This window comes from Clupea harengus, chromosome 20, assembly GCF_900700415.2.
Source record: "Clupea harengus chromosome 20, Ch_v2.0.2, whole genome shotgun sequence".
Lineage (NCBI taxonomy): Eukaryota > Metazoa > Chordata > Actinopteri > Clupeiformes > Clupeidae > Clupea > Clupea harengus.
Genome location: NC_045171.1, coordinates 1,217,907 through 1,244,056, shown reverse-complemented (window position 1 = coordinate 1,244,056; position 26,150 = coordinate 1,217,907). Strand labels below are relative to the sequence as shown.

The window sequence follows — 26,150 nt, the reverse complement described above, 5'->3', positions numbered from 1 at the left end:
ACAGAAAATAATAAAAACTTGGTACTCTCCCCAGCTGGCAGTATAAATCTTTCACACGAGCCAAATAAAGTGGCTTGTAGACACTTCTGGGGATCCAGCAACTCCACAGAGAACAGAAGACTATTTTCTGTTTGAACTGAAAGACCAACCAACCAACCAACCAACCAACCAACCAACCAACCAACCAACCAACCACACACACACACACACACAACCTAGTGAACGTCCACCAAGCACATCACGTTCCTCTAATGAAAAACCAACCAACGGAAACCCATAGTGTGCACTCTCTCTGCTCTGCTCACCAATGGACACCCATAGTGTGCACTCTCTCTGCTCTGCTCACCAATGGACACCCATAGTGTGCACTCTCTCTCCTCACCAATGGAACACCATAGTGTGCACTCTCTCTCCTCACCAATGGAACACCATAGTGTGCTCTCTGCTCACCAATGGAGACCCATAGTGTGCACTCTGCTCTGCTCACCAATGGAGACCCATAGTGTGCACTCTGCTCGCTGGGGAGCGCTCCTGCACCTTGGAAGCAGCAACGTAAGGCGACTCTACTACAACATCATCATCATCATCTCCTCTTCCTCCTCCTCCTGCAGAAGAGCAGTACAGGACTCCTGGGGAGGAACTCACACATGACACAACACCTGAAAAGAAACTGAGGGAAAGCCTGAAACTCAAGCTTGACAACAAGCATACTTCTTCTTTAAAGACAGCCACTCTTTCTTTCATTCTCCCTTTTTCTTTCATTCTCTCTCTCTCTCATTCTCTCTCCCCTTCAGTCATCTAGTCAGGGTGCTTGTGGAGAGACGAGGGCATCATGTTCTATGCTCTTGCACTAAAGGTCAAAGGTCCCCCAGCACCCTCACCCCCGTAGGCTGCAGACTCCAGCCTCCAGCCCAGCCTGTGGGGGGTGATCGGGGAGGGGGCTGGTGTGGAGCAGGTGGGTTCAAAGCCCTTTCTCCTCCTCTTCACCACCTTCCTCTTTAAATGAGTCTCTGTGCGCCACCCCCACCCCACCCCCACCTCACCCCCGTGCAGGGCGGGGCGGGGCGGGGCGGGGCAGGGCAGGAGAGACGAGGCACTAGATGTAGTCGTCATCGACGGGCTGGCCGCGGGCGTCGCAGTAGTGGATGAAGACCACCACCAGACGCTGGAAGACGCCGCGCCGTGCCTGCCGACGCTCCGAGATCTCCTCGCCGATGGTCTCCATGCAGATGTCGGCCGACAGCTGGCCTTTACGCCGCGGCGCATAGATGGTGGCTGTGAGGGGCAGAGAGAGGAGGAGTGTTAGCCGTGAGATGCTGGCGTGTGCACACACTGAATACAACACTGAGGATGAAGAGGCACACGCAGGGGCGTCCCTCTCTACCTTCAAGAAGCTTTTGAAGACCCAACTCTTCAGAGAGCACCTCCCTTCCTAACTTGCACTTCAGCAGTTACATTCCTGCCTTTTTCCTTTCTAGGTCGTTTTTTTTCTAATTCTCATGTAAAGTAGTATTTATTGTTACACCATGTTTTTTATTGCTCTTAGCTTGACTGTTCTCTCCCTCGTACGTCATTTTGGACAAAAGCGTCTGCTAAATGACTAAATGTAAATACAACACGGAGGATGACGAGGCACCAACATCAAGCCCCCTGGCTTCACTTCCCTGGCAGGAGGGGTGCGGTGTCTAGTAGGACGCTTCAGCAGGGAGGCGGGACTGAGGCACTATCCAAATTAAAACCTCCAACAATTCAATGTCCCCCCAGATGGGTCCCCCCTTATGTGCCGTGGTTCTGCTTAAGGTTCCTTCCTGACTAACAGGGAGTTTTTTCTTGCCCGTGTTGCCATTGTGCTTGCACTAAGGGCTCTGTAAAGCGCCTAGAGACAATTGTATTGTTATGGCGCTATATAAATAAAATTGAATTGAATTCAATGTTTCTCTACTGTGGTGTTTCTATCTGATTATGCCAGTTCAGCAGTCCTGCCAACTATCTGTCTGTCGATGAAGATGTTTCACCCATTGGCACAACAGAAGAACAACATGGCCAGTCCAAAGGTGGCAAGAGCAACTTTAAAGTAGCTAGCGTATAGGCCAAACTAGCCAGTATCATTTCCTTGGTTTACCATTAGGCTAGCATTTGTAATGTTGATTATTGAGCCAATAAATGAGCTTGGATATTTCAAAATGGTTTCTCCACTAGTTTGTTTGCTTGTTTGTTTTCTGAAATGCCCATGACAACCACGTGTGTGTACCAACAGTGCCATGACAACCACGTGTGTGTACCAATAGTGCCATGACAACCACGTGTGTGTACCAATAGTGGAAGTACCCAAGATTACTGGGACTGGTGTGTCGTTACTAAAAAAATAAAGTAGTTCTGTATCAAATTTCATTCTATCTATGTATTTGTGCCTCAGTGTACACACACGATAATGGGAGAATCCCATTTCACTAATACCACGTGATTAAGATGGAAAAGTTTAGCAACTACTCGTTACCAAACCTCCAAAACCAGAAGAAGCACCCGTACTCCCATAGCATGGGCCCCAGTGTTCTGCTAGAGACCTATGAGGGGGCATTAGATATATGACTAAACACTCTAATAACATTAGTGAGGGGTATTAGATATATGACTAAACGCTCTAATAACAGACTATGAGGGGTATTAGATATATGACTAAACGCTCTAATAACATTAGTGAGGGGCATTAGATATATGACTAAACGCTCTAATAACATTAGTGAGGGGTATTAGATATATGACTAAACGCTCTAATAACATTAGTGAGGGGTATTAGATATATGACTAAACGCTCTAATAACAGACTATGAGGGGTATTAGATATATGACTAAACGCTCTAATAACAGACTATGAGGGGTATTAGATATATGACTAAACGCTCTAATAACATTAGTGAGGGGTATTAGATATATGACTAAACGCTCTAATAACATTAGTCAATACCTCCACTCTGGTGGCATACTTCAAGTGGTTATGAGAAATGGATCTTAGGGTGCCAAGAATAGTGAGTAGGTGTACAAGTGAAACTATTACATTAACTTAAAATGTTCCTTACATCAGTAGATTAGAAATCATAAAAAAAAAAAAAACGGCAAAACTAAATAATCAACAACAACAACTCACTGCTTTCATCATCTTCAAAGTCATAGCGTGCATAGCTGTTGGGCTCTGCTGCACGCAACGTCCTGAGCCACGGAAAGTCAGTGATCATGGTGTAAGGGGCTCCGTCCACTGCACCTAGGACAGAGACAACAGGACAGGAAGGACGAGAGGTGGAGAGGTGGTGAGGGCTCCGAGCTTAAAGGATCATGTTTACAATGGAACCAAACAAGGGCTGGAGAGAGAGCAGTGCTCATGGGAAAGCTCTGGATGAGATACGGGCAGTGCTTAAAGTGAATCCATCTCGCTGTTATGACATTAGATTTAGGGAGGTGGAGGGGGGGGGGGCCTTGAGGTCACAATGGTGAGTAGGGTTCCATTAGATTGAGGGAGGTGGAGAGGGGGGGGGGGGCTGTGAGGTCACAATGGTGAGTAGGGTTCTATTTATATTTTACAGGATGTGTGGTGCGCGGGGGGACCCTCAGGCTCTGGCTCCCAGGGGCCCCCAGGGGCTCGGACCCCCACTTCCTCTCACCCTCCAAGGTGTAGATGTCTCTTCCCCAGGGGTAGTTGGGATACTTCTTCACATCCTCTTCCGTCCGCGTGGCCTCCGGGAAAAACTCGTACTTGATGAGTTCCCTGTTGGGGAAATTAAAATAGTTCACATTCGGGGAGGAGGCCTTGATGGAAGACAGTGGAAGTGGCTTTGGCCCAGGATTGTGCTCTGCTGTACTGATCCTGAACTGCTCATCAAACTACCCAGTGGGGGACAGTGGCGCCATCTGCTGGTCACTCTGTGACCTACACACAGACTCCACTTACAATTACTGAAGAATCCGTTTGTTTTTCACTCGCAGACTGCGCCACCTTGAGGTGCTTTGTGTGACGTCACCATCTCTACTATTCAATCCAATTATTATTTTGACTGAACAATTCAAGTTTTTCAAAGCCTGTTGGTCAGGATCCATCAAGCCCTAACAAACCTACATTTCCTCCCAAGCAACTGACTAAATCATGTCAAGACAGAAAATAACCAAAAAAAAATCATTTTCAATGAATTTCAGTTCAAACTGGCCACATTCACACACATGGTCTACATGAGGGCCGATATGAAGCCATGTGCTGATGCTAAATAAGCGGAGCGCTAAGTAAATGAGCTGAACTCTATGTGAATGAGCTGTGTGCTCGATGAAAGGCGTGTTTCCTGTGCAGCTGCTGAGAGCGGGGGGAGTCAGGGGGAGTCAGGGGGCTGATGTCACTCACTGGCTGATGTTGGCGATGGTGTCCATCCAGCTCCGCACGCGCACCTTGTTCCTGACGTTGGGCGGGTTGCTGAACTCGTGGATGATGGCGATGTGGTAGGGGTACGGCCCGCTGAACAGCATCTTCTCCAGGGCCAGGGAGTTGATCTGGAGGGAAACGGAATCATCAGAGTTGGGCTGGGATTCTGCTGGGAAACTTTGGGGATTTTTCAACATGGGCCCTATTTTTCAATCATATAGGGTCCAAACTTTTACTAAAGACAATTCATAGTCGAAATTGGTCCAGTATTGAATTAGAACGCTATAATTGGCAACTGTGAAACGTCATGGGGTAAGCATCTGCGTCAAAGTAAATATTCATTCAATCTTATATAGCGCTTCTCTAAATACCCGAAGTCGCTTTACAGAGTCCAGTGGTCATTCATACACAGTCATACCGGTGGTGGTAAGCTACATCAGTAGCCACAGCTGCCCTGGGGCAGACTGACAGAAGCATGGCTGCCAATCAGTGCCTACGGCCCCTCCGACCACCACCACCAACATTCATTCATATTCATATATATATATAAACCACTTGGTTACGCCACGGATCGGCTCATAATGTTGCTCAACATGGATAGGGTCCCCACACAGATAGACCTGTGTCTGTTTACCTCAATAACTGTAACTGTTTCAGGTTGTACTATTTAGGACTTCCCCAACCCAGTCCCTTACATGGTTACCATATCCTCATTTTCACATGTACAGCCATTGACGGTGTGAGGCAGTACTGCAAGATGTTAATGTACTATGTGAAGTATCTTCACCAGGAGACTGGTCACATGTTGCCACCAATCAGTAACAAACAAACAAACAAACAAACAATCCTTATCATATCTAGTCATCTGTTAAACATGTGGGACATGAGCAGGTGTGTGTGTGTGCTCTTGAGGATGAGCAGGTGTGTGTGTGCTCTTGAGGATGAGCAGGTGTGTGTGTGTGTGTGTGCTCTTGAGGATGAGCAGGTGTGTGTGTGTGTGTGTGCTCTTGAGGATGAGCAGGTGTGTGTGTGCTCTTGAGGATGAGCGTGTGTGTGTGTGTGTGTGCTCTTGAGGATGAGCAGGTGTGTGTGTGCTCTTGAGGATGAGCGTGTGTGTGTGTGTGTGCTCTTGAGGATGAGCGTGTGTGTGTGTGTGTGTGCTCTTGAGGATGAGCAGGTGTGTGTGTGCTCTTGAGGATGAGCGTGTGTGTGTGTGTGTGCTCTTGAGGATGAGCAGGTGTGTGTGTGCTCTTGAGGATGAGCAGGTGTGTGTGTGTGCTCTTGAGGATGAGCAGGTGTGTGTGTGTGTGTGTGTGCTCTTGAGGATGAGCAGGTGTGTGTGTGCTCTTGAGGATGAGCGTGTGTGTGTGTGTGTGTGCTCTTGAGGATGAGCAGGTGTGTGTGTGCTCTTGAGGATGAGCGTGTGTGTGTGTGTGTGCTCTTGAGGATGAGCGTGTGTGTGTGTGTGTGTGTGTGTGTGTGTGTGTGTGTGTGTGCTCTTGAGGATGAGCAGGTGTGTGTGTGCTCTTGAGGATGAGCAGGTGTGTGTGACATGAGCAGGTGTGTGTGACATGAGCAGGTGTGTGTGTGCTCTTGATGATGAGCAGGTGTGTGTGTGCTCTTGAGGATGAGCAGGTGTGTGTGACATGAGCAGGTGTGTGTGACATGAGTGTGTGTGTGACATGAGCAGGTGTGTGTGACATGAGCAGGTGTGTGTGACATGAGCAGGTGTGTGTGTGCTCTTGATGATGAGCAGGTGTGTGTGTGCTCTTGATGATGAGCAGGTGTGTGTGTGCTCTTGAGGATGAGCAGGTGTGTGTGACATGAGCAGGTGTGTGTGACATGAGCAGGTGTGTGTGACATGAGCAGGTGTGTGTGACATGAGCAGGTGTGTGTGACATGAGCAGGTGTGTGTGACATGAGCAGGTGTGTGTGTGCTCTTGATGATGAGCAGGTGTGTGTGTGCTCTTGAGGATGAGCAGGTGTGTGTGACATGAGCAGGTGTGTGTGACATGAGTGTGTGTGTGACATGAGCAGGTGTGTGTGACATGAGCAGGTGTGTGTGACATGAGCAGGTGTGTGTGCTCTGATGATGAGCAGGTGTGTGTGTGCTCTTGATGATGAGCAGGTGTGTGTGTGCTCTTGAGGATGAGCAGGTGTGTGTGACATGAGCAGGTGTGTGTGACATGAGCAGGTGTGTGTGACATGAGCAGGTGTGTGTGACATGAGCAGGTGTGTGTGACATGAGCAGGTGTGTGTGACATGAGCAGGTGTGTGTGACATGAGCAGGTGTGTGTGTGCTCTTCAGAGGGTCTGACCTGCTGCATGAGCAGGTGTGTGACATGAGCGTGTGTGTGTGTGTGTGTGCTCTTGAGGATGAGCAGGTGTGTGTGTGACATGAGCAGGTGTGTGTGTGCTCTTGAGGGGGTCTGACCTGCTGCATGAGCAGGTGTGTGTGACATGAGCGTGTGTGTGTGTGTGTGTGCTCTTGAGGATGAGCAGGTGTGTGTGTGACATGAGCAGGTGTGTGTGTGTGCTCTTGCGGGGGTCTGACCTGCTGCATGAGCAGGTGTGTGTGACATGAGCAGGTGTGTGTGTGTGCAGGTGTGTGTGTGTGCTCCTGAGGGGGTCTGACCTGCTGCATGGGTCTCATGTATATGATGCGGTTCCGTTCCGGAGGCATGCGTAGGATCTGATCCAGGACCTGCTCCATGTCCAGCTTCTTGCACTGAGCGTAGTCGAAGCGGTTCACGATGGGGGCGTTCTCCACCTTCAGGTGCTTCAGCACTCGGCAGCGGGTGGCTGGAGATGCAGGAACACATGGGTAGGTTAAGGCTGCTAAATGGTCATTGACACACTATCGACACTTTTGCACTCGTCACTTACATACACTGTCACTTTCAAATTACTGCTCGTACTTACACTTACATACTGTCTCTTGCACTACAAATACATATTTATCAGAATTATTGCACTACCTGCTACTCCCAGTTGTCTGTAGTATAGTTTATTACATGTTACTATATGTGTATTATATGTTATATGTATATATGTTAGTATTATATGTATAGGTTGTTATATGTTTAGCATATTGTATTGTTTATGTATCTTGTATATTTAGTAAGGTTATTATATGTTATTACATGTAAATTATGTTCAGAGTACTTGTACAGAGTGTGTGTCATGTTATGTTATATTATGTTTGCTATGTTATGCTATGGTAGGTTGTTCTGTGGTGCCTTGTCCTAAGAATTTCAGTGCCCAGTCTGACCCTGTGTCATTCTGTGCATCTGTCAATAAAAAAAACTTGTAACTTGTTGTGTTTTGGTATTTAAGGAAGTTATGGTATTTTGGTATTTAGTTGAAGTGTTTTGGTATTTAGTTAAAGTGCTTTGGTATTTGGCTAAAGTGTTTTGGCATTTAGTTAAAGTGTTTTGGTATTTAGTTAAAGTGTTTTGGTATTTAGTTAAAGTGTTTTGGTATTTGGCTAAAGTATTTTGGTATTTGGTTTAAGTGTTTTGGCATTTAGTTAAAGTGTTTTGGTATTTAGTTAAAGTGTTTTGGTATTTGGCTAAAGTATTTTGGTATTTGGTTATAAAGTATTTTGGTATTGATGGAAATTGATATTACCATTAATTTATAGACTTACATTGCATTGCAGGCATGTTCTCCTGTGTTTGTGTGTGTGTGTGTGCCATGTCTATTGATAGTCTTAGTACACCTTTGTTTAAAGGCCCCAGCAGACATCCCCCTGCCCCAGGTGGAGGAATACACATTGTCCACCATTTTGGGCCTGTGTGTGTTCCTCCATAAGAAAATCCCCTCCCACTCACCTCCCCTTCCCAACCTTGACCTGTAGAACCTTCCCCAATGTTGACCTATCACCCCCAAGGTATCCTCCCATGATTGACTGGTATTTAACCTGTAACACTGTGAGGCTCTTTAGTCTTTGCCTGCCTCTACTTGATGTTGGTTTTGACTCCCTGCAGGAGCACCTTGAAATACACCTCCAGAAACCTTTGATTCGCCTCGTGGTCCTTTGTCTAGAAGAGTGTCGGCCTAAGTAACCCCGTCACATGGTCCTTCGCGCTGGTATAGATATTAAATCTATCCGAATACAGAAAGGGGAACCAAGCCGACGCTAAAGCATTGTGAACGGGACAGGTAAGCGATTTACGCTAATTCTGTGTGCGGAAAACTGTTTGAGAGTGAGAGACAGAGAGGATAGATATATATTAAGTCGAGAAAGATACATTTTACTCTCTACACATCCGGCGCTACGGCGAACGGCGTAAAGGCATCGAATTCCAAGTAGTCCCGCTACAATTGTTATTTCAGCGTTGTAGACGCGTGCTTTACGAGCACAGCGGCGGACGTTGTCCTTAGGCGGGGTAGCGCGTGTTATACAAAGCACAGCAGCAGCCGTCCTAGATTGGGAGGCGCTAGTGTCTAGACTATACACTGTGTCTGAGAGATTCGGTGGGCTCCGGGTTGTCGCGCCATACAAAACAGAGATAAGTCTCCCATCGAAAAACCTCTCAAATCGGGGTAGCTAGTTGGACCTGTACGAATGTGATAGAGAGCTCTCATCTGCCAAGCGATTTTCTGCACACAGGAAAAAGTCCCGTTCGCTAAATTGACCTATAGTGTTATTATTACGACCACAGCGAATCAATATTTTGGCGGTCTGTTTCAAGCGTGCTGTGTTGTGTTTAACTTTGTTGTCTGGTCAAAGCAAAATCTTGGTCTGATTTAATATGGCTGCTTTAAAAACTGCCCCTGCTACTACTGTATCTTTGGCGCGCTTTGTTCTGGAGACCCAAAAGAAAAGATGTGATAAGATGATAAAAGATGGCTGGAAGGCCATCTGGGGCGTTAGACGGAGTTTGGAGTGGTGGTCTGATTTAAAATGCGAGAAGAAAAAGGCAAAATATGGAATGTATTTATGTGCTATGTTGATTAATCAGCAAAATGGTGTGTTAATGGGAATTAACGGCAAACCGATATGCAGAGCAGCATTTGGATGCAGTTGTGGAGTCCACTACCAAATATTGGGGATTGTTGAACATGGTTCAAGATCGCCCGCCGTTGTTGCTTGATGTAAAGAACTGGGCCGGTTGGTTGGACGGGGTAGTCAAACAGTCCACTTCTGTAGGCTACCCTGTTCTAGCCGCGGGTGCTGGTATTTCAATTGCCGCTGTTCAATCAGACGCTACTCCACCTCCCGCCTATGCCCCTAACTTTTGTAATGTTTCTGCTCTCCCATGCGCATTGTTTCTGGTCCGCAGATTTTGAACGCTCCAGTTCAATATTTCCAGGGACACGAAACCAACTGTGAACACTTATTCAAACTCACAGTCTATTGCAAAATTATCATCATTGTTTTTAAAGATTTCAAAGATATAATACGAGAATCGTCTGGAAAATGGCTTTGCCAGCTTTGTTGATTAAATGCAGTCAGGCATGCTGAGAAAGAACCATTAATAATAATATAATAACAAAACTTTATTTATATAGCACCTTTTCATGCAAAAGAATGCAGCTCAAAGTGCTTGGCATTCTTTGATTATGTTAAGCGTCTGAAGATCGCCATAGACATTACTGTGAGGTAAAGGCGATTGGACTGTGACCCTGGATTCTGATGTGGTGATTCCATACTGCAGTTTCTGGGCTTAATTCTGAACTTAAGACTCCATATTTTAACACACTACCCCCATCAACAGATGGCTTGAATTCATACAGTGGGGCCCAGCGAGGTGATATCAGCTTAGCTGAGAAAAGGCACTATCAAACGGTGTCGGCCACACGCATAGCTGCGGTGGATCAGGTAACGTCCCCAATCCCCATGCAATTAACAGCCCCTTCTGCCATGTCTACTCCCGCAGGGAACACATCGCATGGCAACCCCCCTACGCGAGGACAACTGCCATGGGTGCAAAACAGGAGGGGCACTGGGTTAACAAATGTCCTGATAAAGATACCTGGATACCGTAATAAGCGGAATTCAAAACCGTAGACAGGCCTTTAACAGGGATGCTAAGCTTATGGAACAAAATGCGCGGAATTCTTTGCTGCTATGAACCGTTAAGATCAGCCAGCATAAAATCAGTGACTTCTGCTTCAGAGGTAGTACTCTTTAGTCCCCATATCCCAGCTCTCCTCGGAAGACAGCTTTCTCGTGCATACCGAGCCATCGGTAAGAGATACATGTAAACCCACTATTGACGAACACTCAATTTGCGCAATTTAGATGGCCAGGTTACAGCAAACTCAGTCCCATCTCCCCACGGGTTTCTGCAATTTTGGGCGGACCCTGCCAAGAGGGGTCCATAATAGGTAATGATATTCTCCATCAAAGTGAAGCTAAGATTTTGCTTGATGTCGCTGAAATTGACCCCCCCACCTCCCCCTTTATATAGGTAAACGCAACCCTAACGTGGCATCGGTGGGCGCTCCAGCTCCATCCCCCAGCCACACGTTGATCGTCACACATTTCCCTGACCCCTCCGCGCTTTTAACGAGTCTAACAGTCATATTATGTTTTCAGCCTTAGATATATCTAACGGTCTTATCATTCTTTGCCGTTTACTGCTGAATCCATCCCCATATTCATCAAATTGTCGCTGAAGTCAGTTGTTAGTGTTGTTAACTCGTGTGCACCTTCTTGTATTCTGCAATATTGTGATGATTTATTGATAGCATCCCCAAACAAAGTGCATGATGTGCCAACTCCTAATTCGACTTTTAAAGCCATCGACGACTGCGGGAGTCAAACTGAATCTCCGCAAAGTTCAGGTTAGTTTATCTGAAATTACTGTGTCACTGATTGGTAGCCATGGTCGAGCCCCCTTGCTAGAACGAATTAAATCCTACAGGTGACAATGGTTAATCAACAGGCGCCGACCACAAATTTAAATAACAGCGATTATGTTTTTCCACACAGTCCTTTCTTATGGCCTTGTTTGGAAAAAGAGGGGATACTTGGCAGACTTGACGACTACAGACACCGATTAGTCACGCCAGCAAAATCACGACTCGATTGTTTTCACAAGTACCGCACAAACTGGCACTATGTAAAACCACCGCACAGTGAATAATAGCAATGAACAAGAGGGGAACGATCAAGCAGACATAGCAGTCAATATAGGCGTCTCTGCATTAGTTACCGACTTAGTGTCTGAAATTATTTTCTGTAACCCTCCAAAATGACCACTTCAAAGCTTTTGCCTTCCAGCATAGAACAGATGATAAAAATCAATTTGATCTGGAATGTCAATACAAAGCTAACATTGGTGATAAAGTAATGGTCCAGAACATTGGCGTGCTTAAGCCTCTCCAAGCAAAATTTAAGGGACCTTTCCCAGTAATGTTGGCCACTCCCACATCTGTGTTAGTGGACACAGGGAAGTCAACATTTAAATGGTACCATCTTTCCCAGACCAAGAGATTGCCTGACTAACCGCCGGCTAAATGTTAAATGTTGCATGTTTGTACTAACTTACTACTTATGACGGTCATACCTGATGTGTAAGTAGGTCTGGTATGGCCATGCTCGTCGTTATGTTCATGTCCCATGGGTTGTCTGTGTCTATTGTGAAATGTACTGTATTACCCTGTGAATCTGCCTGTGTCAACCAGTGCTCTGCTCTGCCAAACGCCTCTGCTGCGCATACTGTCACGTGTTTCCTGTCTCCTCAGATACTGTCCGGACGTGGATGCACCCAGGCTGCTGCACCGACCCCATCCCCATCATCTGGGTCCCGAGAGCGCATCGCAGACCAGGAGGATCCTACCATCACCTCCTGACCGCCACAGTCGCACCCAGGCTGCTGCAACGACCCCATCCTCATCATCTGGGTCCCGAGAGCACATCACAGACCAGGAGGATTCTACCAACACCCCCTGACCATCCCAGTCGCACCCAAGGCGCGGTTACACGAGGTCCTACCATCAACCACGGACTTCCTTCGACCCCTTCTCCAATCTGGACATTGCCTGCATTACCACTCCATGAACTGAATTGCCCTTGAATGTTTAGGCTCATATATGTCAATATAGTAGTCTGTGCAGGGAAAGGGTATATTTTGGTAAATTGGGTTGGTGGATGCGCAACTATCACTCACAGCTTAACATAAGAGCTGCTGCAACACAGAGCTGCAGAAGAATTTCCCCTCAAAAAGAACAGAGGTTTCGCTTCTGCCTGTGAGAGAAAGGGCTAACATCCTTTTTGTGACCAACCCTCAAAAGAGACGCGATTATTTGCCTCCATTTAATGCAGGGGGTCTGACACATTCCCCACATCTATTTCACTCCCTTTGTTTCCAAATATTTAATTTATTTGACGTCTGGTCAGCCATGGAATACCATAGTAATTATCCCCTATGTCTGTTGTGTTTGGCACTCCTCCCTGCCCATGCTCATAGCTACCATGAAAACTTGGCTGTTGGGATGGTGGGTGACTGCGCAGACCCTTTAGATTATACTAACTGTTGGATCTGCCGGAATATGCCCTCAGGTTACACTGATGCCCGTCCCATATAACCTTGGAGACGTCCAAGGGAGTGTGGGCACCGGTATCAGGCCTGGTAAGTGTCTTCCTGGCTATCACAGTTATCTTAGCGTTCTACAAGACAATGGAATGTCTCTGTATTAAAGTCACCGCCATCCCCTCCAAGCCAGTTACTGCTCAGGCCATTGCCTCTGGGTCAAATCCCCAGCGTAGAAACATTGCATAGGTGTGGACATGGCAGAGGGGAGTCTCATGCACCTGTGGTAGCTGTATGTTATAGTCTTAAGATGTGAATATTTACATATTCAAATAGGGGACTGATGGAAATTGATATTACCATTAATTTATAGACTTACATTGCATTGCAGGCATGTTCTCCTGTGTTTGTGTGTGTGTGTGTGCCATGTCTATTGATAGTCTTAGTACACCTTTGTTTAAAGGCCCCAGCAGACATCCCCCTGCCCCAGGTGGAGGAATACACATTGTCCACCATTTTGGGCCTGTGTGTGTTCCTCCATAAGAAAATCCCCTCCCACTCACCTCCCCTTCCCAACCTTGACCTGTAGAACCTTCCCCAATGTTGACCTATCACCCCCAAGGTATCCTCCCATGATTGACTGGTATTTAACCTGTAACACTGTGAGGCTCTTTAGTCTTTGCCTGCCTCTACTTGATGTTGGTTTTGACTCCCTGCAGGAGCACCTTGAAATACACCTCCAGAAACCTTTGATTCGCCTCGTGGTCCTTTGTCTAGAAGAGTGTCGGCCTAAGTAACCCCGTCAGTATTTTGTTAAAGTGTTTTGGTATTTGGCTAAAGTATTTTGTTAAAGTATTTTGGTATTAAGTTAAAGTGTTTTGGTATTTAGTTAAAGTGTTTTGGTATTTATTTAGCTAAAGTGTTTTGGTATTTAGTTAAAGAATTTTGGTATTTAGCTAAAGTGTTTTGGTATTTAGTTAAAGTGTTTTGGTATTTTGTTAAAGTGTTTTGTTATTTTGTTAAGGTATTTTGGTATTTAGTTAAAGTGTTTTGGTATTTAGTTAAGGTATTTAGCACAGTGAATGGATAAAATGTTTCTAAATAATATCCACTATTGGCTAAATAAACATAAATGTCTTGACTGAAGCAGGCTGTTTGCCCAGCATAATCATACTTGTTACCATGGCAACACTCGCGACAGTAATGGACCACAGGCTAATCGTGGAACCAGTTGACTGTGATGACTGAAATTGGCATTAGAAAGGGCCTGTTCTGTTCTGAACATAACTCTATATTGGAGCCAACAGGAGTGGAAGAATCAAACACTATACAATTCATCTGTATGAATCCACTCCTGGGGAGATAATGGCCCTGCACTTTGTGTCAAATATTATACATCCAACGTGTGGACTGTTCTCGTCCTTCTTAAGGTTCATTGTTGATTGACTATGTGATCCAGGATGGTACTCACCGTGCACAAACATCATCTTGGGGCAGTCTCGGAGCACCAGGTCCGTGATCCCACAGTTAGTGAGGGTTATTCCAACCAGGTTTTTGGACTTTAGTGTGAGCACCTTCAGGGCAGAAGAGAGCGCGGGCACATGTGAATCCCTCGTTCAGCAGACAGGGCAGTGAGGAAAAGGAGGCTGAGGATGAAGAGGGCACTCACCTGCACGTGGTCGTCTTCGGTCACCGGGTCGCTGGTGCTGGTGGACTTGTCTGCTGTGCGTTTCCTCTTGACGGTGACCCGAGCCTTTGGTTTCGATAGCTCTACGCATGACAAATGTACAATACGGTACAACAATCAACCTTCAACCGACGTTTAGCAAGATGATCCTCCAAGTTGAACATTATAAGGCCTGTTCTAGTGCCTTGTCACACGATCTAGTTCGGCAAATTAAGCAGATGCTATTTTGGCCCACAAACATTATTGGAGTATCCAATTTAAAGAGGCATTACACAGTTTTTATATCAGAAACTAGCAAGATAACTAGAACCAACAGATTTGCTTTACAAACATCAACAGCAGCACAAGTTAAACATACATAGAGTTGTAACTAATTGAACAGAAAGTCAAACACAGTAGACACACACAGTTGTTTGGTCTGTATTGTGAACCCGTTTGTCTTTGCTTCAGTTCTGCTCTGTCTGGGCAGTAAGGAGGACCTCTGAGAGCTCACCTGACTCTGACACCAGGGGTACTGCGGAGAGCCGGCTGCGGGAGCGCGTGATTGGTCGCCGGGGCCCCCCGCCCAGGAACCTGTGCAGCCGCTCCTCCTCGTCCAGGTCGTCTGACGCTAGGGACACGCCTCCTCCCGTGTGCCTGCCGCCCGTCCTGCCAGCGCCCTGATCCGCTGGCCCGTCCGCCCTCGCCTGGCCGCCCTCCTCCGGGCTCCCGCCCTGCCGCGCCTCGTCCTGACTGTCGGCGTCTTCCCTCCAGCGGATGGAACCCACGTAGGCCCCTGCACCCGGCACCTGGCCGGCGCCCCCCGTGTTCCGCTCCGGGGCCTCCGTGGCGGCCTTCATGTCCGCTTTGATCTGCTCGCTGGTCACCTGGCAACCCTTCTCACAGCTGGGCTCCTGAGGAGGCGGGCCTCGCCGGCGCAGAGGCGTCTTTCCTTTACCTGGACGGGCACAGACAGCCAATCACAGACAGCCAATCACAGACAGCCAATCACAGACAGCCAATCACAGACAGCCAATCACAGACAGCCAATCACACACAGGAAACAACTACACCAGAGCAAGCCTATTACATCACGTTTCACTTCACAACCCAGTGGCGCGACACCCAGTGCTACAGCGGCCAATCAAATTAGAGCAAACCCCAAAAGAGACCAATCACAGCCTTAACACCACCGCAGAGTTGCGTAATCCTGAACTCTAGGGGGATGGGATGGGATGGGACAGGACGGGACGGGATGGGATGGGACGGGACGGGATGTACTCACTGCTGAGGGGGGCTGGGGCGTCTGGGGTGGAGCTCTTTGGCCTGCTGCTGTCCGGCTCGGCGTAGGAGGGTCTCGACGGGCCAGGAGGCGGAGCCTGCACCCGAGCCTTCTCCTGCTCCTCCTCATCCTCGCTGTCCGAGTCCAGCACCTCCACGGGCTGCTTCTTCACTGAAGACGCCATCCCACTGGGACCTGCAGGACAGAGAGGGTGAGAAGAGACAGAGGTGTGTGTGTGTGTGTGTGTGTGTGTGTGTGTGTGTGTGTGTGTGTGTGTGTGTGTGTGTGTGTGTGTGTGTGTGTGGGCGTGTGTGTGTGGGCGTGTGTGTGTGGGCGTGTGTGTGTGTGTGTGTGTGTGTGGGCGTGTGTGTGGGCGTGTGTGTGGGCGTGTGTGCGGGCGTGTGTGCGGGCGTGTGTGCGCGCGTGTGCGCGCGCGTGTGCGCGCGCGTGTGGCGTGTGTGCGCGCGTGTGCGCGGGCGTGTGTGTGGCGTGTGGGCGTGTGTGTGGGCGTGTGGCGTGTGTGTGGCGTGTGTGCGTGTGTGTGTGTGTGGCGTGTGTGCGTGTCCCTCTGACCTGCTTGCTCCTCGTCGCCCCCTGCAGGGCGAGCGGCCTGGCTGCGCCCGGAAGAGCTCTGCTCCGCTGCATCAGCGACCTCCATCACCACTGGGTCGGGTGCAGCGTTCTCCTGCACCACCACCCCGTCCATGCCACGGAGGTCTGCACAGGAACAGGCACACGGATTTACACAATAATAATAATAATAATAATAATAATTAATTTAATTTGTAATGCACTCTTCATTCAGAAGAATCTCAGAGTGCCACAAAGAAATGTGACGCGCAAGTACAGTAGCCAACACATCGATATGATCTATCCTAAGTGCTACACTATTTGGGTGGTGAACAATGTATGTTACAAGGGAATACGGTCATCATTCTGAAGATGACCAGGGGCTAGGCTACAACAGGGGCCAACTCCAAGTTTGGGGTAAAGCTCCTGTGGTTTAGAAAATAAACAATGACTCGAATCCCAACACACAGTCAAACTGACATCCTGCCTGTGGTCCACACCAGGGCCATGTCTCTTCACGGCTGCCATCATGGTAGAATAGAAACCAAAGAGTTCCAGCTAGTCCTAACACCCATCCTCTAACGGGGAGGAGGGACACGGGCGCCTACCCTCAGGTCGACGCGGCGGCGGCTGCTGCTGAGGAAGGGGCGCCGCTTCCTCGCCGTTGTGCGGTGGAATGTTGGCATCGTTGTTGTTGTTGTTGTTGTTTTGGTGATTGTTGTTATTGTTGTTGTTGTCGTTGTCATTGTTGGAGTTCTGGTTGCTCACAAGTGCCGACGAGACACCGATGCCAGTGCCCGCACTCAGACCCACACGCGCACAGCCCTGTGAGGAGAGGAGAGACGCCTCGCTGAATCAGACATGTCAGTAAACAGCCCTGTAGCAACACAGCTAACATGGCTAAAACAGCTAAAACAGCTAACTCAGCTAACATGGCTAAAACAGCTAACATGGCTAAAACAGCTAATATGGCTAAAACAGCTAACATGGCTAAAACAGCTAACATGGCTAAAACAGCTAAAACAGCTAACACAGCTAACATGGCTAAAACAGCTAACACAGCTAACATGGCTAAAACAGCTAACATGGCTAAAACAGCTAACATGGCTAAAACAGCTAAAACAGCTAACACAGCTAACACAGCTAACATGGCTCGCACTACACTCTGTCACCGGGGAGGTTTTGAATTGGACGGCACCTATGAAGTCTGCTTCAGTTACTGCTCAGTAATATCAGTGAGCTCTATATCATATTAAAAACCAGAACAGTCCTGTTGTGTCAGTTTCAGTACTGCTTTGAAGTGACGTGTTCTGAGAATGTTGGGCCACATGGATCAATGAAAAAGCCCAAGAGAAGCTGAACGGCAAGAAGGAAGCGACGGCACACTTCTAGCTCAGGAAGAGCAAGCGTGTGGACATGCACCAATGTAGTGCGTAACTGGCATTAAAGTCTCTCTATAGTGATTGATATCCATCTGTGGGTGGAGCACAGTCAACAAGATGCCCTCTTGTAGTCGTGGATTGAAGAAGTGCAAACTAAAAGCAGGTAAGATGGCGGCTGGACGACTAACCTTGGGCGGCTCACGGAACATCTGGTCCACACACACACAAAATGCCCTGTTAACAGGTGACATGGCGGCTGGACTCACCTTGGGCGGCTCACGGAACATCTGGTCCAGGGAGATGAACTCCAGGCTGGGCAACATCTCGATGAACTGACAGAACGAGTCCAGCTTGACCGCGTGACACCGCACCAGCGTCAGGTCCACTAGTCGACTCCAGCGGGAGTGGTCTGCACACACACACACACACACACACACACACACACACACACACACACACACACACACACACACACACACACACACACACACACACACACACACACACACACACACACACACACACACAGCAGGTCACCCCAACAAGCACATAACAGTAGATATACACAGGCACAAGCTGCACATGGCAAGAAGGCCTTAAAGATCCTTTAAGACGACGACTTCACATAACAAATAGTATGAAAACAAGTATCCGGAGGAAGACATTGGCAAACAATAGAATTCCAGCTAGACTATAACCTTCACTCAGTCCTCCTGCTGGCTACCTCAGCTAAAGGTCACACGCTCTTTTGCTACCTGACATCGGACTCAGATGACAAAGGGCATTAGAACTAACTGAGCATGGTGTGGAAGAGTCAAAAGCCTAACTGCCTGTCCCTTTCATCTCAGCTCAACATCGGACAGACCAAGGAGCTGGCGGTGGACTACCGGCGGAGCGAGAAGAGGAGGCCCCCGCCTCTACCGGCCGAGCAAGAAGAGGAGGCCCCCGCCTCTACCGGCCGAGCAAGAAGAGGAGGCCCCCCGACTCTACCGGCCGAGCAAGAAGAGGAGGCCCCCGCCTCCTAAATGGATAATCTGGAGGTGGTTGCGGGGGAGAGAACGAGGAGGAAGCTGGACTATTTTTATTTGTATGCATATATCAAATTCCTATTCCTATTCCCTTGCTGCTATTCCACCTGAATTTCCCTAACAGGACTAATAAAAGTGTATCCTTTGAACATGGCTAGAGAGGACCACTGGGGTAGAGCAGAGAGAGACCTAGCATACTTAGCACTGGACGCTAACACTACACAATAACTTCGAACGGCGGATACAACATTAAAGCAATAACTGCTGAAAGAGGATACAATACGGCTTCAGTCTGTACCTGTGATCCAGTTGTGAGGGTTATGTAGATGGGGGCAGTTGTAGATGACCAGGTACTTTATGGAGGTAAACACCTCATTGACGGCTTTCATTCCGATGTCTGTGATTATGCCTGGGTTCTCGATCACATCAGCCAGGCCGTACTTCACCAACTCACTGTGGCTCATTTTACCTGAGGGTGAGAGCAGAGTTTAAGACTGCATAGTGGAAATCATTGCGTTCAGTCATAAAAACTAGCAAACTTCAAAAACACACCTTAAAAACAGTCAACCTCAGTCTGCTTTCAATGTCATTTAACATAATCTAAAAAAAAAAAAATCACTATGGTTAATGCAAAATTTTATTTAAAACAATTCTTCACCTTAAATTGTCCTTTAGTGGCTCAAGTTCTCAAGTAGCAGCCAAAAAGCTCTAATTTTCTCTTATGTTAGGAAAGTGTGTGTTGACCAAGCAACACGCTCAACCCTATCATTCTTACTAGGGGAATGGATGTGCAGAAACTAGTGCTGTCAGTTAAACGCGTTATTAACGGCGTTAACGCAAAACCATTTTAACGCCGTAAATTTTTTTATCGCGAGAGTTTCGTTTATTTATTTATTTTTTTAGATTAACGTTCTTTTTGGCCTCGGAAACTGTGTAGTAGGCTAACGTTACGGTTTGAATGAATGGTGAGCGCGATACGGCGAAATGGATGATAAAGAGCTTCTGAATGGAAAGTTTACTTTTAAAAGTTGTGTTGTGCAAAAGAAGCCAGGCAGCTGGCTGAAAGCAAAGAAGTAGTAGGCTTACCTTTTATTGGTAACCTAACTGTTACGGTTCATTGTTTCTGAAATAAGAGGCCTGACTGCTATGTTCCCAGCAAACTTGAAAAAAAGAAAGTCCTTGTTTACCTGAAAATGTGCACTTTATAATTTTATTTTGTACCGCCCTGTTTGGCAATGTTGGTTTTCAATCAAATAAAAAATTTGCATAAAGCAAGCCAATCCACTTTTCCATGTTGATAAGGGCATTAAAATAAAAATAAAATGAAGGAAAAATAAATAAATTAAGGGACATTTAGAATAGATAAAAATTTGCAATTAATCGCGATTCATTTTGAGTTAACTATGACATAAATGTGATTAATCGCGATTAAATATTTTAACCGTTCGACAGCACTAGCAGAAACACATCACGGCCCACCACATTCAGGCCAGAACAAAGCAGAAGAATAATCCCATTTAAATGATAAGAGTTCACCCAATCTGTTCCTCTGGTCCAATAGAAGAAGAAAAAAAAAGAACAGTCCAACTGCTGGCCTATATCATGTTGCAATCTAAGTGGTATTTGAGACGTATGCTCTGTGAGATGTTTGAGTTCTACCCTGTGGAGGAGGCCCACGGACAGTTCCTCCATGTGTGTGTCCCACTACTAAACCAAGCACTGAAGAACAACACACTGCTCAAATGAGAACAGTTTTGGCTCTTCTTTTCTTTTCTTTTTCTTTCAGCCAACAACTGAAAGACTGAATGCCTCCAGATGCAGCATAGCCTTGTCAGTCTGTCTCTTGTCAGTGTGTCCTCTGCTAAAGACAACATACGGGCAGACAACACCGACTCTTTTTTTAAGAGACCAGTTCCTGTTCTTTCCTACTTGAGTTATCCCTCTTTCACTGACTGGGACAGCCTACGCCCTCAGGTGAGCTCACACCTGCCATGCTCTTGTGTTTTGAAAGCAGAATGAGGGTGGAATGAGAGACTCCACTTGATGAATGCATGGTGCAGTGTTTTTAGACACACTACACACACACACACACACACACACACACACACACACACACACACACACACACACACACACACACACAGCACACTACACAACCACACACTACACAACCACACACACAGCACACTACACAACCACACACTACACAACCACACTACACAACCACACACAGCACACTACACAGTACACAACCACACACACAACCGCACACAGCAGGCAGAACTTTAACAAGCAGACTTGGGGGCAAAATTAGGCCGTTTGAGTTTCTTATAGTTGGTTTTAATTTGAAGTGCTCTGCCCTGGCATACTTACAGAGGACTGACTGATGGCCTACTTACAGAACTGACAGAGGCTCTTAGTAGAATAACTGTGTGCACCCACAAATGTAGGCTCTGTTAAGGTCCTTCCAACTGTCATGAAGACAAAATCCATCCATCCTGAGAGGGATTCAAGTCAAGTCAACAGGAACACTCCATAGCCAAGCAAGCTTTCCACAGATGGACATATGGCTAGCATATGGCTAATGGCTAGCATCTGGCTAATGGCATCTACCGGTACTGCTCTGGCCCTGTGCTATTCCTCTGCAGAATATGCATGCCCTGTTTGGGAGAGGTAACCCTTGCAGCCCAAAAGACCTTGCAGTATTCAACAAAAATGCAAAGGACTGTGTAAAGAAATGGGAAACTGCCATATAACTAGCACGCTTCAGTGAAACGAAAAGAAGAATGGCTAATGGCTAGCATACGGCTAACATGCTTCTTTCTTCCAGTCCTGAGGGAGAGTCTATCATCATAACTGGTAACTGGAGGATAAAATGGCTACCTCTTCAGTTTTGTTGGAAAAATATGGCAGCTGTAAGGGAGGTCCTGTCAAACAAAAATGTCAAGGTCATTTGGGAAAGTATTTTGGGGTAATAATGACTTACATTGCAACAGGAACTCGTCCACATATCCAAGGTGCAAAGTCTCAAACTGGGGGAACTCCAGTTCGGCCATCTTCAGTGCGGAGAACACTCCATCTTTGGTTAGGGAGGGTTGGATTCGAACTTCATGCAGCCTGCAGAGGGACACAGAACGTCCACATTACTCAACATGGTTTCCTGTGTCCGGTGCCGCCGTGGACTGTAGACTATGTCACAGAGCACAGTTCAGTCACGGAGTAAATCAAACCCCATGAGCCCAATGTAAAAAAAACATGTAAAAACATGTAAAAAACATGTAAAAAATGTGTATACATTGTAAGTCGCACATATGGATAAAAGCGTCTGCTAAATGACTAAATGTAAATGTAATGTAATGTAATGCCCCACTCTTACCGGCGTGCAGCGGTGATGATGAGGTAGCCCAGGTCGACTTCAAGTGCATTCTTACAGGCTCCAAATACTATGGTGTGCAAATTACGAAACCCTCCTGAAACAGAGAGCTGGAAGTCAGAAACCCTCCTGAAACAACATGTCAACATGTCAACAAGTCAACATGTCAACCCTCCTGAAACAGAGAGCTGGACGTCAGCGATACAGTCAACATGTCAACCCTCCTGAAACAGAGAGCTGGACGTCAGCGATACAGTCAACATGTCAACCCTCCTGAAACAGAGAGCTGGACGTCAGCGATACAGTCAACATGTCAACCTTCAACAGAGCCCGTCGCAGGAAGAAAATACACATACGAACAACAAGTTATTGTGTCTGCACTGAAGAAGACTTTCTTCGTCTCTCTTTGAATCTCTTGAGCTCTGAGTTTCATGAGAACCCCTCTCTTTGGGTTTCATCAGCACCCCTCTCTTTGGGTCTCATCAGAACCCCTCTCTTTGGGTCTCATCAGAACCTCTCTCTTTGGGTCTCATCAGAACCTCTCTCTTTGGGTTTCATCAGCACCCCTCTCTTTGGGTTTCATCAGAATCACTCTCTCTTTGGGTCTCATCAGAACCCCTCTCTTTGGGTCTCATCAGAACCCCTCTCACCTGACCTCCAGCTGTCCTCCACCACGTGCTGGATGAGTCCCCCGAGGAAGGGCACCCTCACCAGCTCCAGGTGCTCCAGGTTGCGGGCCGACGCCAGGCCCGTCACCAAGGGAACGTACTTCAGGGAGTTGGTGGGGCCGGCGCAGTTCCTCATGACGAACGTGCGCAGGCTCACACACAGGAAGTCTTTGAAAGGCTGAGGCTTGGTGAGGCGCACCCACTTCAGGTAGAGGTGTCTCAACATGGACACACAGGGGATCTCTGGCACGTTCACCCCTACGAGGCCAAACACAAAACACGTCTTTGGATTACGACTTTTACATTTACATTTAGTCATTTAGCAGACGCTTTTGTCCAAAACGACGTACAAGGGAGAGAATAGTCAAGCTACGAGCAATAGAACCTGGTGTAACAATAAATACTACTTTACATAAGAAATATAACAAAATGAAATAAAAAGAGAAAAAAAGTGCAGAAATGTAACTGCTGTAATTTAAAGTTACGCACTAGTCGAAGTGCCAGTTAGGACGGACGATTACGACTTGACCATCATGGTAGCAAACAGCCATTAGCTAATGGCTAGCTACCTCTGCGCTGATGCTTGGAATTGCAGAGACTCACACAAAAAACGATAAAGCAGCACCTACCGACAAGGTGCAGGGTTTGGATTTTGGCGGCGGCTGGAATGGTGAGCTTGTTCTCGGGGGGGATGGGGAAGGCTCCGTTGCGGTTGCGAAACTTTCCCAGGATGTGGACCTGAGGCATGTAGTTCCAGATGGCCTCCACGAGCTCCAAGTGAGACGTTTCAACTCCCTGGGCAGCAGGAGACAAACATCATGTTACACTACAGGGCCATGTGAGCTACTGAGACAAACATCATGTTACACTACAGGACCATGTGAGCTACTGAGACTCAATATCATATTACACTACAGGACCGTGTGAGCTACTGAGAGAAACATCATGTTAGACTACAGGACCGTGTGAGCTACTGAGAGAAACATCATGTTAGACTACAGGACCATGTGAGCTACTGAGACTCAATATCTGACTTTAGCCTCCTCCTTCAGCTGGTCTAAGCGGACCATTTACATTTAGTCATTTAGCAGACGCTTTTATCCAAAGCGACTTACAAGGAATTTAAATGTATACATCAGGAGCAGTTAGGGGTTCAGTGTCTTGCTCAAGGACACTTACACATTTGGTAAGGAGGAGAGGGGAATCGAACTAGCAACCTTCCAACCTTCACGATTACTAAATGACTCCCCTACCTCCTGTACCACTATGCGCCCCCCCCACTGGCTGACTTACTATCAGATTGGGGCAGGCCTGCAGGGCTTCTAGAACCCCCGGGATGCTGAAGGCCTCGTAGCCCCGGACTCTCCGCCGCTCCAGGTAGCGTGGGTGCAGCCCATACAGCTGCTCTAAGTCCGGCATCTTCTTCAGCAACATGAGGAAACTGGAGTCTGTAAATCCTGCGATGTGCACAAGGCCACGCAACACAACAGTGTTATGGTCAAATGGAGAATGGTTGAACAAAATCGTAAATGATGGACATGAATGCAGATTTGCCGCGATATAAATGTTTACTTATATAACTCAAATACCGTTTAAATCTATCCATTAAAATGACCTGGCCAACTTTACACTTTTCTCTTGTTATCATGTGTAACGTTTGCGGAGCACAAGGAAGAGCCGACACGCTCCCTACCTGAGGGCATGTACTCCCACCAGCGACTTGCACACAGGTCTACCACCTTCACCACACGCAAGTACAGGGTCACCGCTTCCCGAAGCTTTCGGGACAAACACTCCATGCACATGATATCTTGCATGGGCAAATACCTGCACAGGGAGTCATATTTAGAGACACGTCTCTAGAACAACAGATAGCACAACAAAGCCAGGGCTGTCTGGGAAAACAACAACAACAGTACATCTCAAGCACTAACATGTTTCTTCAGTGCAAGCCATTGAAATGTCTGAAAGAGTAAGGATGATGTTAGAGGCTTAGCGCCTGACCTGAATATGTGGAAGAGTATTGAAATGTCTGAAAGAGTAAGGATGATGTTAGAGGCTTAGTGCCTGACCTGAATATGTGGCAGAGTACTTCATGCGAGAGCTCATTCATGTAGTCCTTGGGCTCGGCCTGAATCAGAGGGTCATGCAGACCCTCATCCAAGTTCTGAGTCTTGGTGGCCTTCCGCCGCGGGCCCATCATGACCAGGGTGGAGATATCTTCACTTGGGGGAGACAACCAACTCCCTCCCCAGCAACTAAACTCTACTTTTCAGGCATGCAACACACACTCTGGGCTCCAAGTCTCTGTAAGAAAACAAGAGTGGTTTAGTGCAAGAACATAATTTACACACATGTCAAATTCCATGATAATTCTATAGGGTTCCACTGGAAATTGCATTCAAAATCAGGACTAGTTGAAGACACTCAGCAATGATATTGAGGTACTACTAACAGATACTGGCTAAGCTTGCTCGGTCGCTCACTTACTAACTTAGCTAGCCACAACAATGCTGACAACGAGCTAGCAAAAGGGCTAGGATGCTAACAACTACTGGATGTTCAAGAAGTGATGCAGACACCGACCTAACGATGTAACAAGCTAAATAAGAGGCTTCACCTTTGCCCAATTAAATAACATGAATAGTCGATGAGAAACAATATTCTATTGGGGAGAAAATGATCCAAACAGAGAAATAAGTCTGAACCTAGCTGGTGGTAAGTTAGCAAAACTGAAGCAACAACGCTTTGACCACCTCTTTTACAAACGTAACGTTAAACGTTTCTTCGTGACATAGCATTACACAGTACACAGATGTAAGTCACATACACGTAGTCATTATGACAAAGTAAGTCAGGATTCACCTCTTTGTCTACTGGCAGTGCATGAGGATGATGTGGAGATGCATTAGTTTCTTCACCAATTCACAATAATCTCCGTGGTCAGCTACTTGACACTTCTGAGTTGTTAGCTAGCCAGCTAGCTTTATAACTAGCCAGCGAGCTAGCCAGTTACATCCCCAGCACAGGCCTTTCTGAGGCAAGTATTAAACAAAGTCCTTTACCTCCAATGAGATAATATCAACCTTTTTGATCTTGGGACTGTCAGCACTACCTTATCTCAGCGTTTGTGATGAGTCTAATACGTATGCACAGAGTGTGTTCACTGTAAATAACACCCTGAAATCTACCTCTGTGTGTCCCAGCTGCAGCTCGCAGACGCACTTCCTCCATTAGCTGGGTTTCCCCACCCCTTACGTTACGTTGTGCCTATGGTGGGAGGGGCTAGGCAT

At 47.1% G+C, this 26,150-nt stretch overlaps 1 protein-coding gene across 3 annotated transcripts; it reads right to left on the bottom strand.

The window, feature by feature from the left end:
* Positions 1-451: 451 nt before the first annotated feature.
* Positions 452-26,150, bottom strand: fbxo38 (F-box protein 38). Of its 3 annotated transcripts, none has more exons than XM_031587160.2 (21): positions 26,049-26,150; positions 24,930-25,164; positions 24,551-24,684; positions 24,151-24,314; positions 23,487-23,652; positions 22,840-23,115; positions 22,193-22,286; positions 21,803-21,933; positions 19,115-19,285; positions 18,055-18,197; positions 17,015-17,231; positions 16,410-16,553; positions 15,840-16,031; positions 15,069-15,512; positions 14,558-14,658; positions 14,360-14,462; positions 7,038-7,204; positions 4,385-4,530; positions 3,657-3,760; positions 3,146-3,259; positions 452-1,275 (listed from the first exon to the last, which is right to left on the bottom strand). In XM_031587160.2, the coding sequence occupies exons 2-21, from the start codon at positions 25,058-25,060 to the stop codon at positions 1,097-1,099; spliced, it is 3,321 nt and encodes a 1,106-aa protein (XP_031443020.1). In that variant the 5' UTR covers positions 25,061-25,164; positions 26,049-26,150; the 3' UTR covers positions 452-1,096. The 3 variants fall into 3 exon arrangements, with proteins under 3 accessions (XP_031443020.1, XP_031443018.1, XP_031443019.1); XM_031587158.2 differs by having other exon boundaries at positions 25,723-26,118; XM_031587159.2 differs by having other exon boundaries at positions 25,923-26,118.

Excerpts from the sequence above, each read along its gene's own strand:
- fbxo38 (XM_031587160.2), bottom strand. The coding sequence starts at position 25,060 with ATGATGGGCCCGCGGCGGAAGGCCACCAAGACTCAGAACTTGGATGAG. Across the intron at positions 14,659-15,068 it reads ACCCCTGGTGTCAGAGTCAG|AGCTATCGAAACCAAAGGCT; the intron begins GTGAGCTCTCAG and ends TGTCATGCGTAG. Across the intron at positions 3,761-4,384 it reads ACCATCGCCAACATCAGCCA|GGAACTCATCAAGTACGAGT; the intron begins GTGAGTGACATC and ends TTTCCCCAACAG.